Below are 18,082 nucleotides of genomic sequence, written 5' to 3' on the forward strand. Positions count from 1 at the left end.
ACCATGACCACACCTAAAAAGTTAATATTTCTTAATGTCATCTAATATCCTGCCAGAGTTCAAATATCTAATTGTCTCATGAAGTTATAAATTTGTTTGAATCAAAATCCATTAAGGACCACACATTTAACTGATATACCTTCTAAATCCATTTTTTTGGTAAGTTCTCCTTCTCTTTTTTTCCTCTTGCAATTTATCTGTTGACTAATCTATTTCTCAGTGTAATAAATCCTTCTGTTATGCAAATAATCACCTCCTACTTAAATGTTTTTTAAAAATTTGGATTGTTTTATAATTTGAAAAAATATTTTGGTTGTATTCCAATAATTTTTTGATAAAGCCATAATGTGATGACATAGGATTATCTCACAGTACCAGGGTATGTTTTTGCTTTTGGTGATTAGTCTCACGGGCATTAATCCTATGGTTTAGATTACGATTTAGATTTGGATATCAAGACAGATGTGCATCACTCACAGTTGTTTGGAGATCGCCTGTTCTGTCAGTGAAGATATTCAATCGTTCTTCGCTTTCCAATATTTTATCAATATTTTGGGACATAACATTTTTTACATCAGTTACTTGACTCCTCAGTGTGGATATTGAGCTGCCATCTTGATTTTTATTGTATTTCATCTATATGGAGTGAAATATAATACAAATTTTATTTTCTATAAGTGAAATCTATTATATTGTACACATTAGAATAAGAGTGTCAAAGGCATATCTCACTTTTATTTTGGCATAAGGTATCAACTGAGCCTCAATTTGTCCCACTTTAATCTTGCAAAAAGAAGGGGTTAGTGGGAGAGGGATATATCAATGTTCTCATCACAGTGGGAGTGTTTTTCTTTTTTTATAATATAGGTTGTTTATTTATTTAGACTTTTTTCCCTTAAAGAGCAGTGTTAGGTTCACAGTAAAATTGAATGCAAAGTACAGAGTTCCCACATGCCCTTTATCCCCTGCAGGTGCACAGCCTACTTCACTATCAATGTCTCACTCTACAGTGAGACATTTGTTAAAATGGATGACACTACACTGATGCATCATTATCACCAGAAGTCCATAGCTTACATTAGTGTTCACTGTTGGTACTGTATATTCGATTGGTTCGGACGAATGTATAATGACATGTATTCACCATTTCAGTATTAGGCAGAACAGTTTCACTGCCCTTAATATTACCTGTGCTCCACACTATTCATGCCTCCCTTCTCCCTAAGCCCTAGCAAAGATTGGCCTATTTAGTCTACATAGTTATAATTTTTCCAGAATGTCATATATTTGGAATCATACAGTATGCAGCCGTTTGATTCGATTTTTTCACTTAGCAATATACACTGGAGGTTCCTCCATGTCTTTTCATTGCTTAATAGCTCATTTCTTTTTAGTGCTGAAATAGTGCATTGTTTGGATGTACCAGTTTACTTATCCTACTCATGTATGAAAAGACATCTTGGCTGCTTCCACATTTTGGCAATTATGAATAAAGTTGCTATAACATCCGTATGCAGGTTTTTGTGTGGACAAATGTTTTCAACTCCTTCAGATAAGTACCAAAGAGCGTGACTGCTGGATTGAATGGTTAGTGTGTTTAGTTTTTTAAGAAACTGTCAAACCGTCTTCCAAAGTGGCTGTTCCATTTTGTGTTCCCACTGGCAGTGAGTTTCTATTGCTCCACATCCTTGCCAGCCTTTGGTATCGTCAGTATTTTGAATTTTTGGCCATTCTAATAGATATGCAGTGCTATCTCATTGTTGCTTTAATTCTCCATTCCTTAATGACATATTTGGTAATAAGGTCTTTGCAGATCTAATCGAGATGAATGGTTAGTCTTTGATCTTTCTCTTTGTTTCTTGTCTTTTTCTCTTTTTAAAAAGCTTAATCTTTTTTAATCTATGAGGATCCTCTACATTTTGTTAAGATAATATATTCATAGTCCATTCAACGGCAGTTGGTACATATATATATTTTTAAATTTCTCAAAACTTTTTTTTGAACTGTGTGCATTTTGTTAATTATAGTATAAGAAATTCAAAAACTTTTATAACATTTTCTACAGATTTAAAGCTTACCAGGTTAGCTTTTAAATGTTAAACAGAAATTTCTTTGATGTCAGATGTGTTAACTGTTTAAAATGTGCATATTTTCACATAGTAACTAGTTTTCAGGGAGCTATGTTAATATATTTTGGTTGTCTTGAATTTGCAGGATTCTTCATAAGAAAATGTATAAATTTAATACAAAAGCACCTATCCTTAGTTATTTTGTCAGGCATTATAGTGGACATACCTTATGGTAATCCCCAGTAAGTCACATCCTTGTAAATTCCCCTCCCCTTAAGTGTGATTTGCTTCTAACTAATAGAAGCAAAGGTGATGGAATGTTACTCCTGTGATTATGTCACATTATATAATATTTAGCAGATTGGAGTGAGAGAGATTCCTTTGCTGGCCTTTGAAGAAGCACGCAGCCATACTGCAGACACTCACTTTGGGTGGCAAGAAACTGCTATCAGTCTCAAGGACCTGTAGGTGTCCTCCAGGCAATGGCCAGCCAAAAGCTGCATTCCTCATGCAGCTATAAGAAAAAAAAAACTAATTTTAAGAGTTTATTTGGGCAAGAATTGATCCAGCACCAAACTGAAAGTGGTTAGAAGTGCTTCTAGGAAATGAATTCTGCAACAATCCAAATAAGCCTGGCAGCAGATTCTTCCCCAGAGCTTCCAGGTGAGAACATGGCTTGGCTGACACACTGACTGCAGTCTTGAGAGATCCTGAGTGGAGAACCCAGTTGAGCCATACCTTGATTCCTAATCCACAAGAACTGCCAGATAATACATATGTGCTGTTTTGTGGTTTTTTGTCATACATAAATAGAAAACTAATATAGGTATACTTAAAATATTGTTACAGAAAAGTTCAAATATATACAAAAGCAGAATGAACAGTATAATGAACTCCTTTGTACTAATTACCTAGTTTCAGAAATTATCAATGCATGGCCAATCATGTTTTATCTATGCTACTACCAACCACCCCTTTCTCAAATGTATTATTTTAAAGCAAATCCCAGATATTCTATTATTTCAGTTTGGAAATGCTTCAGTTTGTATCTCTAAAAGATATGGGTTCATTTTTTCTTAAAACTACAACATCATTACTACAACTAAAAACATTCTTTAATACCATCAAATAACCGGTTTGTGTAGAAATTTATCAAAAACAAATCATAGCTTTTTTAGTTGTTTTGTTGAATCAGGATACAAAGTCTACATACTGCTATCTTAAGTCTCTTTTAATCAATAGGTTCTCTTTAACTTCCCCCCTCCCCAAAGTTTATTTGTTGAAGAAATTAGGTCATTTGTTTAATAGAATTTCTCATATTCTAGATTTTGATGATTGCATTGCTGTTCTATCATTTAACATGGTCATTGATCCACTTCCTGTAAACTGGTACTTACATCTAAAGGTTCAGTCATAATCGGGTTTGATGTCTTGGGTAAGCATAGCTCAGATGTGTGCTGTATATTACTTGATTGGTGACATCAGGAAACACGTAACTACTGGTTGATTGTTTCCCTTACTGTGACCTTAGGAATAGTTTTAGGTGTTTTGAGCCCGTTTCATCCATGATGAAGTTTCACATCAGCTTCTCACTTCATTTTTTGTGAATCATTAATGATGATTGCCTACACCCATTATTTCATTAGAGATTGCAAAATAGTGATATTTTTCACATCTTCTTCATTTATTAGCTGGAATACTTCTATAAAAACCAAAAAAAAAAGAAATTTTTTTCTCAATCACCTATTTGGTTCCTTTGAGGGATAGTTCATATAGGAAATCAGAATAAATGCCTGACCCTTTCATTTGTTGGTTTTCAGAGTGATGAGGTATCTTCCAAAGTTGACTACGAAGACATTCCCCTCAGCCCTTTAGCAGTATCTAGGGACTCATGAATTTAATATATTTGATGTATTACAATCCACTGCAGTTATTATTATTTTTGATGTTCAAATTATTCTGCCACTGGACAGTGGCAGCCTCTTCAGGTTGGCTCCTAAAGTCTTTTGGCATGTGTACCATAAACTTGGATAGCTTTCTTGTTTCTGGTATGACAAAATGTTTCTGACATATATTTTCTGTCTCATATATGGAATTAGGTTCCTTTTAGTTTAAAATGGTATTTAGAAACTATAATCTATACACTGAGGGGTATGCTGCTACCGGATTGGCCATTGTTCTTGGGTTTTTTAGTGGATAGGCTAGGAAATACTTTTTTTTTCTTTTGTTAATGAATTTTATTGTTTGGTATGTTAAAGGGTAAGAATAATGCTATAATTTTTTAAGCTTACTTTAATGATTTATACTTTTTTTAAGTTTATTACTTATTAAATTTTATTATTAGTTTCAAGTACAAAGTACATTGGTTAGACTAGACATTTACATAGTTTATGAAACGATCCCCGATTACTCTTTTTCTCCTCTGGCTCTACACCTAGCCATCTTATTACTGCTGACTGCATTTCCTATGCCATGCTCGCCATCCCCGTAACTATCTATCAACTACTAATTTGTACTTCTTTAACCCTTCACCCTTTTCTCCCAGTTTCCCAACCCCCCTCCCCTCTGGCAGATTGTCTTCTGTATTCGTGAATCTGTTTTAGTTTGTTCTTTTTGCTCCTTAGATTCCATATATAAGTGAAATCATACGGTATTTATCTTTCTCTGTCTGGCTTATTTCACTGAGCATAACCTTTAGGTCGGTCCATAAGAACATGTCATGAATTTGTGTGTCATCTTTGCACAGGGGCCATGCTAATCTTCTCTGTGTCGTTCCAATTTTAGCATATATGTCCTGAAGCCAGCACGGAAACACTTTTCTTTTAAAAGAGAAAATATACCATGTGGTACATTTCAATTACATATTTTTTTATTTAATTTTCAATTAAAATTTACATTATAAGATTTTACTTAATTCTTTGACTTTATATTTATAACTATATTATTGTATATGGTGTACAAAGGTGGTCCAGTTTTTTTTTTTTTGCATGTATCTGTCCAATTTTTCCACACCATTATTGAAGAGACTGTCTTTACCCCATTGTATATTCTTGCCTCCTTTGTCATATATTAAGTGACGTATAGGTATGGATTTATTTCTGGGCTCTCTATTCTGTTCTATTAATCAATTCATAATATTTATTTTAGTTCTTTATTTTAGGGTGTGATCTCACTAGGAATACACAATCAACTTATTGTGTTTTAAAGTCACTTGAAATAAATTTTCACTGTCTTTTAAGCCATTATCAACTCAATACACACTGGGGTTTTTTTTGTTTTGTTTTGCTTTGAGTTTTAGGGGTTAATTTTTTAAATTAAAAAATTATTATGATAAAATATATATAACAAAATTTATAATTTTAATGATTTTTTAACTGTATAGTTCAGTGGCATTAAGTATATTCACACTATTGTGCAACCATCACCACCATCCATATCCAGAACTTTTTTCATGTCCCCAAACTGAAACTCTATCCATTAAATAACTCCTCCTCTACCGTTCCCACCAGGCTCTGGCAACTACTATTCTATTTTCTATAGATATGACTACTCTAGGTACCTTATATAAGTGGAATTGCACAATATTTGTCCTTTTGTGACTTTCTTATTTCACTTAGCAGGGACTATGTTTAAAATATTTAATAGTATTTTAAAATTATGTAAAATATATACATGGTTCCCAAGTCAAATTTGTAAAACACATTTCATTCAGAGAGGTCTAGTTACCCCTACACAGGTAAAATTTTTGGTTTATCCTTCTCTTGCACTCCTCCCCCCACTTTTTTTCCTATAAGTAAACAAATATATACATTTGTATTTATTCCCTACTTCCTAAATGGTTGCATATAAGAATGGTAAATAAATAATAGTATACCATACAACTTTTCTCTAGCTTGCTTTATTCACTTATCAATATCATGGATATCATTACTTATCATATAGAGATAGAAGTTCTCAGTTCTTATTCATCTTTATAGCTCTTAACTCATAATTGTCCTCTGAATTGTCAGCTGTAATATTAACAATGTTTAGGAATACAGTTGGAGGTTACATACCATATACTTTCCTAATACTTGTTGAAAATCTGCAACTGCATTTGAAGAAAAAAAAGGATCTTGTGACTTCAAAGGATTTCTCAGAAAAGTATCACTAACCTGGGAAAAGGAATGAAAAGATATAAGCTATGTATATAATTTGAACTGGGGAATTACAGAGTGAATGTTTATTTGAAGCAGCCTGGCAGAAACCTGAAATAAAAGAAACCAGAACATTTCTAGGTTTTTGGTGGCAGGGTGTCTTTTCTATTTAAAGATGCAGTGTTTATGAAAACTGCTTGCCCAGTCTTCTCCACTGCCGCAGTACAGATTACAACCTCATAGCATGAGACTGCAGGTGCTACCTTAATTCTTTAGTATGTTTGAGGACTTGCAAGGAAGAACAGATGTTTGCCTCTTGCAGACAAGGAAAGACAGGAGTCCGTGATATTTTTTTTCCCCCAAATTAACGATTATTTCCCCTCCTGCCCCTATCCTCAAAATCCATTCAGTGATAACAAAACAATCCCAACTATTTTTCAAACCCTATAGGGTTGCACTGGACATTTCAAAGTCTGAAGAAAGAATTCTGACAATTGTTTGTATTTAAATGTTGTATTCCCCAGAAGTAGTGGGAAAAATTATGTGGTCAGCAATTCTGTCAACTGGTTTTGTAAAGGTGATGAACTTGGAATGTTCTGTCATAATGACAGAGAAAAAAAAATTTAGAGTATATTCAATTTAAATGGCTAACAGTGTTTAGCATCTAGACTCTAACAACAGTCTAGGTCTAACTGCAGAGTGACAATATTAGGCCTAATAATCCTTGATTCTATATATGTTACGATTTGAGTTGTGTTAATAAAAGAAGTTGGTTACACTAAACAACTGAAATATATGCATGATTCATAAATGTGACCGGAGAATAACTACTGGTAACTTATTAAAGTAGTATAAGAAATTACTTACGCTTTTAAGAAATGCAGATGGCGTTACAGTATCCAAGGCATTATCTGAGGCACATAGGTAAGTGATTCCATCGATAAAGAGACTATGATAGATAAAGCTTTGAAAAGATTACATTAATTTACATAATAATATTGAAGAGATTAGGTACACACAAAGAGAGTTTAATTTCGTTTTCACGCTCTGATTAATAGCATAAAAACTATATAACTTTTATAATCAGATTAGAATATCTTTCATATATTAAAAAAATTCAATTGCATTCAATTAAAAACTATAAACTTTGAATAAGTATTTAAAACAGTATAAATAAAAACAAGTTACAAGAAAGAAAACTCTGAAATAGGTCAGACAGAGAAAGATAAATACCATATGATTTCACTTATATGTAGAATCTAAGGAGCAAAAAGAACAAACTAATCAAAAACAGACCCACAAATATAGAGGACAGTTTGGTGATGGGTAGAAGGAAGGGGGGTTTGGGATCTGGGAGAATGGGGTGAAGGGTTAAAGAAATACAAATTAGTAGTTGACAGATGGTCACAGGGATGGGGAGCACGACATAGGAATGCAGTTAGCATTAATATATTGGCTAGGTGGAAAACCAGAGGAGAGAAGGAGCAATTAGGGGGATTGTTTTATAAACTATGTAAATGTCTAACTAATGTTCTGTATACTTGAAACTAATAAAAACAAAAGAGAAAACTCTAATAACCTAGTAAATATGTATATTTGAAATGGCTTTGATAGAAGTCACTTATATTCCAAGACTGAATCAAGATTCTGATTAAAGAGAAAATGTTATGTTCACTAATTTTTACTATCCCTGTATTTTAAAGTAGACATATTCAATTTTGGCATTTCTTGGCTTTCTATCACAAAATAGATTAGAATTTAAAAGCCATAAACTGCCAATACCAAATATTCTGAAAAACAGGATGAGTTGGGGAGGAGGAATTAAACTCCCTTATAGCATGCTAAAGTATACCTTGTCCTGACCACTCCGACTTCTAGACCTTTAGTGCCTTCTCAGTGTCTCAGTGTCACATATTAGGAGGCTAGATGAGTCCTGGAAAGTGCCTCCATCTTTACTGCCCAACAATCCAGAACACCTAGGGATATGGCAACAAAAATAGTTGCTTGGTGCCAGGCTTCAATCTAGTTATTCTGAACACTCTATGGTTAACAGGCAACAGACCTGGTCAAATGCTAAACTGGATATGCATGAGAATGAGACATCTCCAAAAAAGGTAGAAAAGATAATTCTAGAGGCACAAAATTTAAAGTATGTGCCCTATCAATATAAACCCTTCATATCATATCACAAATCCAATATGCTAGGAGTATTTATAATGATGACATTGATTCATACACAAAATCCCCAAATGGAAAATATTTTTATTTCTAAGTTGGGAGGAATGTTTGCTGAAAAAGAGTTGCTAATTATACTACTTCTCTGAAAGTTGTATATATGATTTGAATGTGAAAGGAGATATTTTAAATTTATGCTTAGTACATAATTAGTGAGTAACATCCAGAAACCATCTTTAAATGCTAAAAAACTTGAATACCTGATATCTAGCACATACTGTCAACTGACAAAAAGAAGGTGGAGAAGAGTATGTATATCCTACCATTTATCTATATCATTCTTATGTACTACCATAAGGAAGTACAAATATATGTATGTGCCTCATATAGAAAAAAAGAAAAAGGAAATGAAAAACTAAAAACTTATTCAAAATGGTTACCTATATAAGGGGAGAAAGAGTATAGTGTGGACAGGAAAGAAATGAAAGTTAGACTTCTAGAAGGAAATGTGTTTTGTAGATTTGACTTTGGAATCATATAAATGTTGTGCATAATCATAAAATTTCATTAAATCAAATTTTAAGAGTCCAATCCTTAAAAAAAATGAAAAAAATGAACCTAACTTTATATGAAATAATTCTAGCAAGAGATGATGTGGTATGGTTCCTATGGTATTGGTGGAGGTGGTCAGACTCTGGATATATTTGAAAGGTAAAGGTAAACATGATTTGCTGATGGATGGGATTTGAATGTAAAAGACAAAAGTCAAGGATCATAAAAGTTTTAGGCTTGAGGAACTGGAAAGTTGATGTGTGGAAGGCTGCAGGAGGAGGCTTGTTTTGGACACAAGTTTGAGATGCCTATCAGACATCCAACAGAGATATGGAATGGACAGCAGTGTATACGAGTTTGGAGTTCAGGGAAGAGGTCTTTGAAAGATTGAAATTAGGATGTACAATACAGGTAAGCATATTGGAGATGGGGAAAGTGTCTCTTTTTGAAATCATTCCTGGTAATAAGTGAACACAAAACTAGAGTATTACCATTTTGTAACCCCCAATAAATTAATGGCTCTAGGGTACAGGCAATGAATATCAATGGCTGCTAGCATGTCAAAAGGAGGTATAAACAGGCATTATCTATCATCTGATGACAAAACACCTATATTCTTGATGAAGAGATCAAGCCTCTTGATCTAGCTGTTTGAAACACTGTGAGCTGCATTTTGAATATGTAATCAGCAAACCCAGACTGTGGGAAACTCCACAGGTTCTTCAATAAGAAATTGTAAGAAAGGGATGGAAGGGGAAAATGTAGGTTAAAGAGATTTAAACAACACCAAATTAAAAAAATGGGCGGGTCTATGGCCATGCCACCCTCAACATAATGGATCTCATCTGATCTCAGAGGCTAAGCAGGGTCGGGCCTGGTTAGTACTTGGATAGGAGACCACCTAGGAAGACCAGGTGCTGTAGGCTTAAAAAAAAGGTGGGGGGGGGGCAGGATTAGGCTCTAATATCTGAGGTGCATATTTAGGTGCTGAGGCAATGAAGAAACCCGGAAAAGTGACCAATACAGAAGTTGGACTGGTGGTTGATTTTGGGGAGAGGGAAGAAGCTGTGAATGCACAGGACACATGTTGGGAAGTTTTTGGGTGGCAGCGTTCTATTTTTTTGGGGTTAGGTGAAGGTTGCAGTTAGTAGGGGGATTACTTTATAAAACTTCATAAAGCTAGAGTGGTTTTTATATTTTAAAAAAATTTTTTGACCCCCTCCATCCCTTTTTTAACCTTTGGCAAACACTAATCTGTTTTCTATATCTCTGAATTCCCCCTCCCCCTCTTTCGCCCCTGACCTAGGGATGTTGCCGTTTCCCCTTAAGAACTAGATCTCTGAAGGCGGGGCGTCCTCTCCACGGAGCACACCTGGGGCCTGGTGCACCTGGGGTACCGTCCATGGCTCTATCTGGGGTGCGAACCCAGGACCTTCTGCGTGTAAAGCACACGTGCTTACCACTACACTATGGAGCCACCTGAGCGTTTTTTTAGATTCCACATATACTTAAGATCGTACAGTATTTGTCTTTGATTGCCTTATTTCACTTAGCATATGCCCTCAAGGTCAGCCATGTTTTTGCAGATGGCAAGATTTCATTCTTTTTTATGGCTGAATATATATTTTGTTTTATTATACAATATAAAGGTTACAACGAACCTACTCAGACAATGAAGAGTAAAAATACTGGAAAATCTCTTATTCCCCACCTGTTCCTTTACCAGCAAAATATTTTCAAGACTGTTTTAGGCCATACAATGTAAGGTCCCAGGTAAAGCTTAGTCTTAGTCATCTTATTAAACATGTGTTCAAGTAGAAGTTTTTTTTTTATTAATGAAATATTTGGGGTATACCAAAAAAGTATGAAGAATAACAAGAACACATGCAGATCCACCATCCAGTTAAAATGTTACAGATACAATTACTGCCCCCGGTATATCCTTTCTCAATTTCATTCTGCTCCCTTCCCTTTGCAGAGATAACGACTATCTTGAATTTCATGTTTATCATTCCCATTCATGACTTTATGCTTTTACCTATAGGAAGTTCTCCCTTTCGAGGGTTCAATCAAGAGTATATACAACTAATATACTTTTTCCTCATGTCATTATTACTGGAAATAGCTGGTAATTGTTAAAAAGTAGATTTTTATTAGAATATGCCTTACCTTCCCATTTGAATTATGGTCTTTGGTTCAGCTCTAAGAAGCACTAGTCTAAGCACTGTTGCTGCTGTTTCCTAAAAATAAATTGTCAGCATTCACTTTGTAGAAGATTGTAGTGTTTCTCATTATTCCTCTCCTAAACTTTCCTATGCTCTGATTAGTTTATTAAGGGACAACTGTTTACCAGAACTAATGGGTGATTATTCACAATTCATGGTAAGAGGCAAGTTATCATGAAATATTCAAATGTATCTGAAGGAAAATATTAAAATTACATAAATCTATATACACTATGTATATGAATATAAGTGTGCAAATAAAAGTTGCACTAGATAATTGGCCTTATTTTTATAGTCACATCTTATATGTGGCTTTAAGGCTGGGAAATATTATCTAATCAAATATCTTTTCAGTGACCTGCAGTCACTGAAACTATAAATAAAATCTTAATGGATTTAAAGTATTCAGCTCTTATTTTCTGAATACCATAAGCCCCTTTTATGAGATAAAAATTTTATTCACTATTATTTACTGGTCTCTTTCTATAAAGCAAATAATTGCTGAGATCTCTTATATCTGTTTCTTATAGAGCTTATTCTTTTGCTAAAATTTGCAAGGTGTTAAAATTATCCAGAATACCTTAAATACAGTTAACTGTACAGAATCCCATTAATTTACTTTAGAAGTGTGAAAGGAACCTGAAAGTTACCTAAGAAGCCTTGAATAGCCATATTCCTAATTAACTTTTCCATTTTCATAAAATGACACTTGAAATAAAAACTTTTTGAGAGGTTAAAGCTTATTATTAATAGTAGAGAATAAAACTTAGCATTCTTAGTATTGCCTGGAAAATCCAGGCAAAATTCTCTAAGAAAAGAATTTCTAAGAAACATGAAAAACTAAGGGAATACACAAACTTTCAGTTACTCTATTATCATCACTGGAACATATTCCCCTAGCTTTCCCCAAGTGTCACTTTTAGAGTATTCAGTGAAATCAGAGCAAAATTTGAAACAAAGAAAATGGCAACATGAGGCAATAATATGAGTGATGAACTGGGCTCTAGCTCTGTTTTTGGAATTAAAGTGCTACAGAACTTCAGAAAGAGATTGTTGGGATCTGTTCCTTGGTATGAAGAATGAAGGAATTGGCTCTCACCTCTAGGATCCTGTCCAGCTCCAGGACCATATAATAGCAGTTGATTTGATCTCATGATTAAGCCCTGGTAGGTACTAATACTTTTCTAATGAATATAAAATATTCGTGGCATCAGTATTTAGCATGAGAAAAGACAGATAGAACTGTCCTTTAAAACACCTTGTCATCCCTTTTCTTCTCCCGGGTCAGCTTTCTGTATAGCAGTCCTGTTCTAAACCTTTAATCCTTTTCTCCAATTGCATACTGCTCCGCCCCCTTCCACTTTTCTTATCTTCCCGCATGCTTCATCGAGAGAGGCTGTTGGGCTTATGAACTCCTTCTACTTTCTGTCTCTCTCCCTTCTTAATTAAATGTTTATTGAGAAGCTGCTATGTAAAGACAGAGATGAAGACAGCCCCTATCCTGAAGGAGTCTCACTGCAGAGATAGAGAAATAAAAAAGATTCTAATTCAGTCTGGTAGTTTGGTAAAGTGATGGAAATTAGCCTTGGCATAGGGAAGACTTCAAAGAGGAATTGAGGAAAGTCTCAAAAGCACAAAAGAAGCTATATTGCTAAAAAGTTGAGACAAGTGGGTTCCAGGGAGAGGGAACAAGAAAATGAAAAGGGAGACCTCCTTGGTGAAACTGGAGAATAGATGAAGTTCAGTATAGCTGGAAGAGAAGATAATAATGGAAAAGCCCTACTAAAATCCTTAGGAAGGCCTTGAGTGCCAGGATAAGTAGTATGGCTTTACTCTGAATGTAATCAGGTGCCACTAAATGATTTTAAGCAGCGGGGTGACATGATCATATTTGCTTTTAGGAATAATTACTTGAGCAGCAGTAATTGAAAGGGAACTGGTTTTGAGAGGGAAGAGGCTGAAGTCTGGTAGATCAGTTAGGAGGCATTTTCAATAATCCCGGTGACAAGTAATGAGGGCCTAGATGACAACATGGTTCAGAAACAAGGAGATGGAGTCCTGACATATTCAGGAGATAGGACTAATAGAACTTGGTGAACAAGAATAAATATGAAGGTGAATAAGAGGGAAAAATTGAAGTTGGCTCTTGTTTCCAGCTCCAATGGCTTAGGAGGGTTACTAAGCAAGACTAGAAATACATGAGGAGGAATCAGTTAGGAAATAATTAATTTAGCTCTGGACATGATATGTTGAAACTTCTATTAGGCAATCTAACTGTGGAGAAAGTTATTTTGGAAGTGGATTTGGCAGTGATGAATGTAAAGGCATCCATAGGTGTGAATGAATGTGCCAAATTCAAAGAGGACTGAAGTTAGAACCCTGAGAAACACAGCATTTAAAGGACTGGAAAAGAGGAGAGCCCCAGAAGGATACCAAGTTTTGTATCTCTATATTCATACCTCTCCTTTCCCCAAGAGAAAGAGCACATTCTTTGAATTCAAGGCTCACATCTCCACTGGCACATTGGACTCCATCCTTTTGTGCATCTTTAGGTCTTGCTCCACCAACAGACTCCTCCCCTCTTATATCTCCAACCTCATCTTCCCATTAGCCTACATACCTGTGAAAGTTTTCTCTGTATTAAAAAAATGAGGCTCTTCATAGAACATGCTTCTTTTTAGCTTTTAATGTATCTCACTCCCTTTCTAAATTCTTGAAAGAACAGTCTAACTTAACTCTCCCTTCTTCCTCATCTCTCATCCACCTAGCCTAAAGCAATCTGCCTTCTGCCTCTTCCATGTCTTCCAAACTGCTAAATGTAAGGTTACCAATCATCCGCTAATTGATAAGTCCAATGAGCATCTTTTAGATCTTGTTCAACTTCTTTGGGACATAAAACATTCTTGTAACTTTCTTCTTTCGGCTTTCAGGACACGACTGCTCTTAGTTGGTGACCCGCCTCCCTATTATGTTCTTAAACAGTGCTTTGCCTTTTGGTCCTCTTCTCACTTTCTACACTTTTCTGGGTCAATCTTACTTCTACTATCTTCACCTGTTAGCCCTGATCCTCTGAATGCTACCTATTGGACATTTTTATCAATTAAAGCTTTTGGGAATTGGTAGAGGAATAAATGCACAAATAGACTGGCCATTTCCAACAGGCAACAAAATTCAACCTGTCCCTAACTACTTTCCTCCCCTGCATTTCCTCTAACTCCCTCCTCCAGGATTCTCCACACAGTTTCTATCTTGTTTAATACCACTTAATAAAAAATCGTCAAATCATCATGTTGTATACCTTAAACATGTACAGTGTTACATGTCGATTATATCTCAATAAAGCTGGGGGTGGGGTGGGGGAGAAAGAATTAAGAATCATCCTAGGTGTGATCACTGTCCCTTATACCACATATTCAACGGGTCACTAACTCCTTAGGATTAGTTTTATGAAGTCTCTATTAGGATCTGCCCCATCTTTTGAACCTGTACTGTTATTGCCTAAGCTCAGGCCCTTACATCTTCTACATAAACTGTAACAGTATCATCCTACCTTGTTCTCTCCCCTCCAATCCACCTTCTAGATTGTAACAAAACCAAATTTTTCAGAAGATGAATAAGATCATGCTATTCCTATTTGCTTCCCATAACAAACTTAATATAGGACACTTCATTAACTCTTATTCTCTGCCCACTTCTCTGACCTCATCTTTAGCCTCTACATGCTATGACCCTGTGACTGAGGTTCTCGCGGTTCCCCAAACACACCGTTCTGTGTCCTCTGCACGGAGTACCCGTTATCCTTTTTGTGCCTGGCTCTGAAAAACTCTCATAAGGCTTCTAAGCCAAGCATCCTAACATTACCTCCTCTGTAGTCAGCTAACAGCCACTCATTCTGAATACTACGGGGGCAATCTCGACCTACTTCCCTTGAAATACTTTTTACACTGTCGGACATTGTATATAACCATTGGAAATAAAGGGACATCGAGCTCATAAAGCGACATTTCCAGGTGCAGTCTTCCTTTCATTGCTGCGTCCCCCCCATACCTTTATTCAGGCATTATACAACTAACACATGCTCAATAAATGTGTGTTGAACTGCGGTCATTTCACCGCAGGGGAGAGGAAATCTTTAAGGGGGTCTCAAATTGGACAAGACCGCTAATCGCCGCCAAAAGGGTCGCGGGCAGCACCCGCCCTCACCCCTAGGCGGCGCACGTGCGGCTCCGCTGCTCCGGAGCAGGAGCGGCTCGCGCCCGGGGCTCGCCGCCTCGCAGGCACGCCGCGCGTGGGGACGAGCCCTCCCGCGCGAGCCGGGCCTCGCGTCCCAACTCACTGCCTGTTCTGGTCCGCCCCGTAGCGCCGCGTCCGGAGGGGCGGGCTCAGCAGGCGCCACCCTTGAAGAGGAGCACGCGTAAAGGCTGCGGTGCCGACCCCAAGGGTACCTGATAGGAGCCACCAGTCAAGGCCAGATCCGCAAGGACCATTCGGCCATTCGCAATGCAGCTGTAGGTGATCGTCATAGTAGGCAGGCCAGTGAAGCAAGAGCTCCCGCTGGCCCTAACCGCCCGCGACAGCCTGTGGGCGGTCACTAGGGCGGGGCCCCGGGAGAGGGCGGTGCCTGCGCAGGCGCGAGGAGCTATTGAGCGGCAGGGAGGGAGGCGTGGTCATCTTGCCTGGGCTGAGCCTGTGCTGAGACGGGGCGGGGGGAGGGGCGCGAGGCCTCCGGTAAAACTGGCTTTGGGTGAGTGAAGCCTTTCTTCGTGGTTATCCATAAAATCATTTAAGAGTCAAATACTTCACAGTGCTTACCTACATCTAACTCATTCACAATCTAACATGTAAAATATAGACCTTGATTTCAAATAAAATTGATTAACGTAAGCATTCGTTGAACTCCCACAATGCGCTGTGTCTTAGATTAACAGGCACGCAAAGTTGTAGGCCCCAGACCCTCACTTTGAGAGGTTCATATTCTAGCGAAGATAAATTCCAATTGTATACTGTGACAGAAGAGAGAGGAACTAAGTTGCAGAAGCTGGAGTGGAGGCAGCTAATCCTTGGGAGAGGGGATGAAGCTTTCAAAGTCACTGTCCAAGTTGGAGAATGGATTGGAATTCCCAAATGGGAAGAAGATATAGAACAGCCTAAGGAGAGGGAACGCTCTTAAAGGCTTGAAGGGAGGTAGGTGGTTTTAAGGAATGGATGTAAGTAGATGTGGCAGAGGAAAGGCACATGGTAGAGTGAACAGATGAGAGTGGTAGAATGACTTTTGTTATCCTAGTCCTTGAGTCCCTTGACAAGAATTTCGAAAAGTATAAGCTTAAGGTAAGCTTATATATTTTCATTAGCAAGGAGTTGTGGAAGAGTGAAAAGTCAGACAAACTTGTATTCAGATATAGACATTTCCTTTTACTCTGTGCCTTTAATGTAGCTTAACCTGAGACAGTTTCCTAATCTATAAAATGGGAATAGTGGTCAGATTTAAATTAAGTAATTGTGCAAAATACTTACCATACAGTAGATATGTAATTGCAATTCGTATTGTGATAAATACATTAACAAAAATTACTTTCTTGTTCCCAATGGTATAACTTTAAAGGAAAAACAATCACTGCCCTTCTGGGGTATGTGGCAGGAGGTGAAGACAGGTAGTCAGTTGAGTTTATATTAACCCAATGAGATCAAATTGGATTTGACAATCAGCAAAACTGGTCTGGACTCTAGCCCTTGAGAAAAATGCTTCGTTGAATCATGTATCCTCCACATATAAAGGAAATCTTGAATCAATGTGTCTTATCAGCTTAGAGATAATGCCTTGTGTTACAGGTGGGGTGACTGAATTAAAAGCTGTGCTTACATTACTTATATTTGGGGAAATTAAATATGTTAATTCTGAGGTAATGCGTTGGTATATTCTTGCTCACAGTAGAAATAAGCTGAATAAGCTTGGCCACATTGCAGTGCCTATTCTGATTAGTAAATAGTGGAGCTGAAAGTGACTGGGAAATGATATCATGAGCTGGAGTAATGACAAGAAATATCTGATAGTTTCAGAGGGATATATGGGACCTCCCTTGTCTCAGTTTCATCTGGTCATTAAAACAGTCCTGTGTAGTGGATTCACTTTGCACAATCACAAATTCAGACCTACGGCAGTATAAAACGTAATTTATAACAGAACTCTTTCTTTAAGCCCTGTTTTACCTGATATCTGAGGATTAATCTAGTCAATGTCAGGCTTCCTCAGTTAACTCAAGAACTCCCCCTCCTTTCAATATGGGGTGGCATCTTTGTGTGTGGGGAACTTGGTGGAGGGAGAGATCTTATTTGTGACCTATATCTCTCTAGGGTGGCATCCACTGCTAATGTTTATTTTTTATCTGTCTCTGATCATCAATTCACATACTCTCTACTTACAATCTCAAGGCTCCATTAGGCTCTCTGGTTTTCTTAGCCACTTTTGTGGCCCTCTTAGGGGTGAGGAAAACTTTTTACTGCTTCTTCATGCCATTCTGAGATATTGGGAGCCGAGGGAGGCTGTCTCCAGCCTCTGGTCAACAGTCAATGTTGTCATCCTCCTGTTGTGCTATCATTTGTTGTCTTATGGGGAGCAGCTCATAGATCTTACCTCACTTGGGAAGGAAGCCCTTGGATCCCCAATTTACTGAGGGTCTTTATCATCACTGCAGTCCATTACTCATCACCTCCCAGTGGGACTCTGTGGATAATTGGATTGCTTCCTTCTGACTCTCTGCCCAGCAAGTTGAATTGGGAACCTCCTATCACCTCAGGCATTCTTCCTGATTTAGGGCATTAATGTTAGCTTCTGCTGTCCCAAACCTTTTCTTTCCATATACTCTCTTCAGAGAGTTTCCAAAATCTATTTTGAAACATTAAGGGATGAGAATCTTTTTTTTTTTCT

General features: G+C 37.1%; 1 protein-coding gene and 2 pseudogenes across 6 annotated transcripts in view; 1 reads left to right on the forward strand and 2 right to left on the reverse strand.

Annotated features, from left to right (window-relative positions):
* The window catches only part of LOC107516439 (vesicle-associated membrane protein 711), a 28,396-nt gene extending 12,672 nt beyond the window's left edge, over positions 1-15,724 (reverse strand). Inside the window, exons 1-5 of one of the 6 annotated variants that reach the window (XM_036227804.1) lie at positions 15,603-15,724; positions 11,102-11,172; positions 7,073-7,169; positions 6,125-6,223; positions 478-636 (exon numbers count right to left, since the gene is read on the reverse strand). In XM_036227804.1, the coding sequence (XP_036083697.1) occupies positions 478-636; positions 6,125-6,223; positions 7,073-7,169; positions 11,102-11,172; positions 15,603-15,680 (504 nt within the window). In that variant the 5' untranslated portion in view covers positions 15,681-15,724. The other 5 variants (XR_004953088.1, XR_004953091.1, XR_004953090.1 and 2 more) reach the window with 5 other exon arrangements.
* LOC118608808 lies at positions 4,776-4,873 on the reverse strand (annotated as a pseudogene).
* LOC118608907 lies at positions 9,740-9,858 on the forward strand (annotated as a pseudogene).
* Positions 15,725-18,082: the final 2,358 nt, after the last annotated feature.

This window comes from Rousettus aegyptiacus, unplaced genomic scaffold (assembly GCF_014176215.1).
Source record: "Rousettus aegyptiacus isolate mRouAeg1 unplaced genomic scaffold, mRouAeg1.p scaffold_m13_p_10, whole genome shotgun sequence".
Classification (NCBI taxonomy): Eukaryota; Metazoa; Chordata; class Mammalia; order Chiroptera; family Pteropodidae; genus Rousettus; species Rousettus aegyptiacus.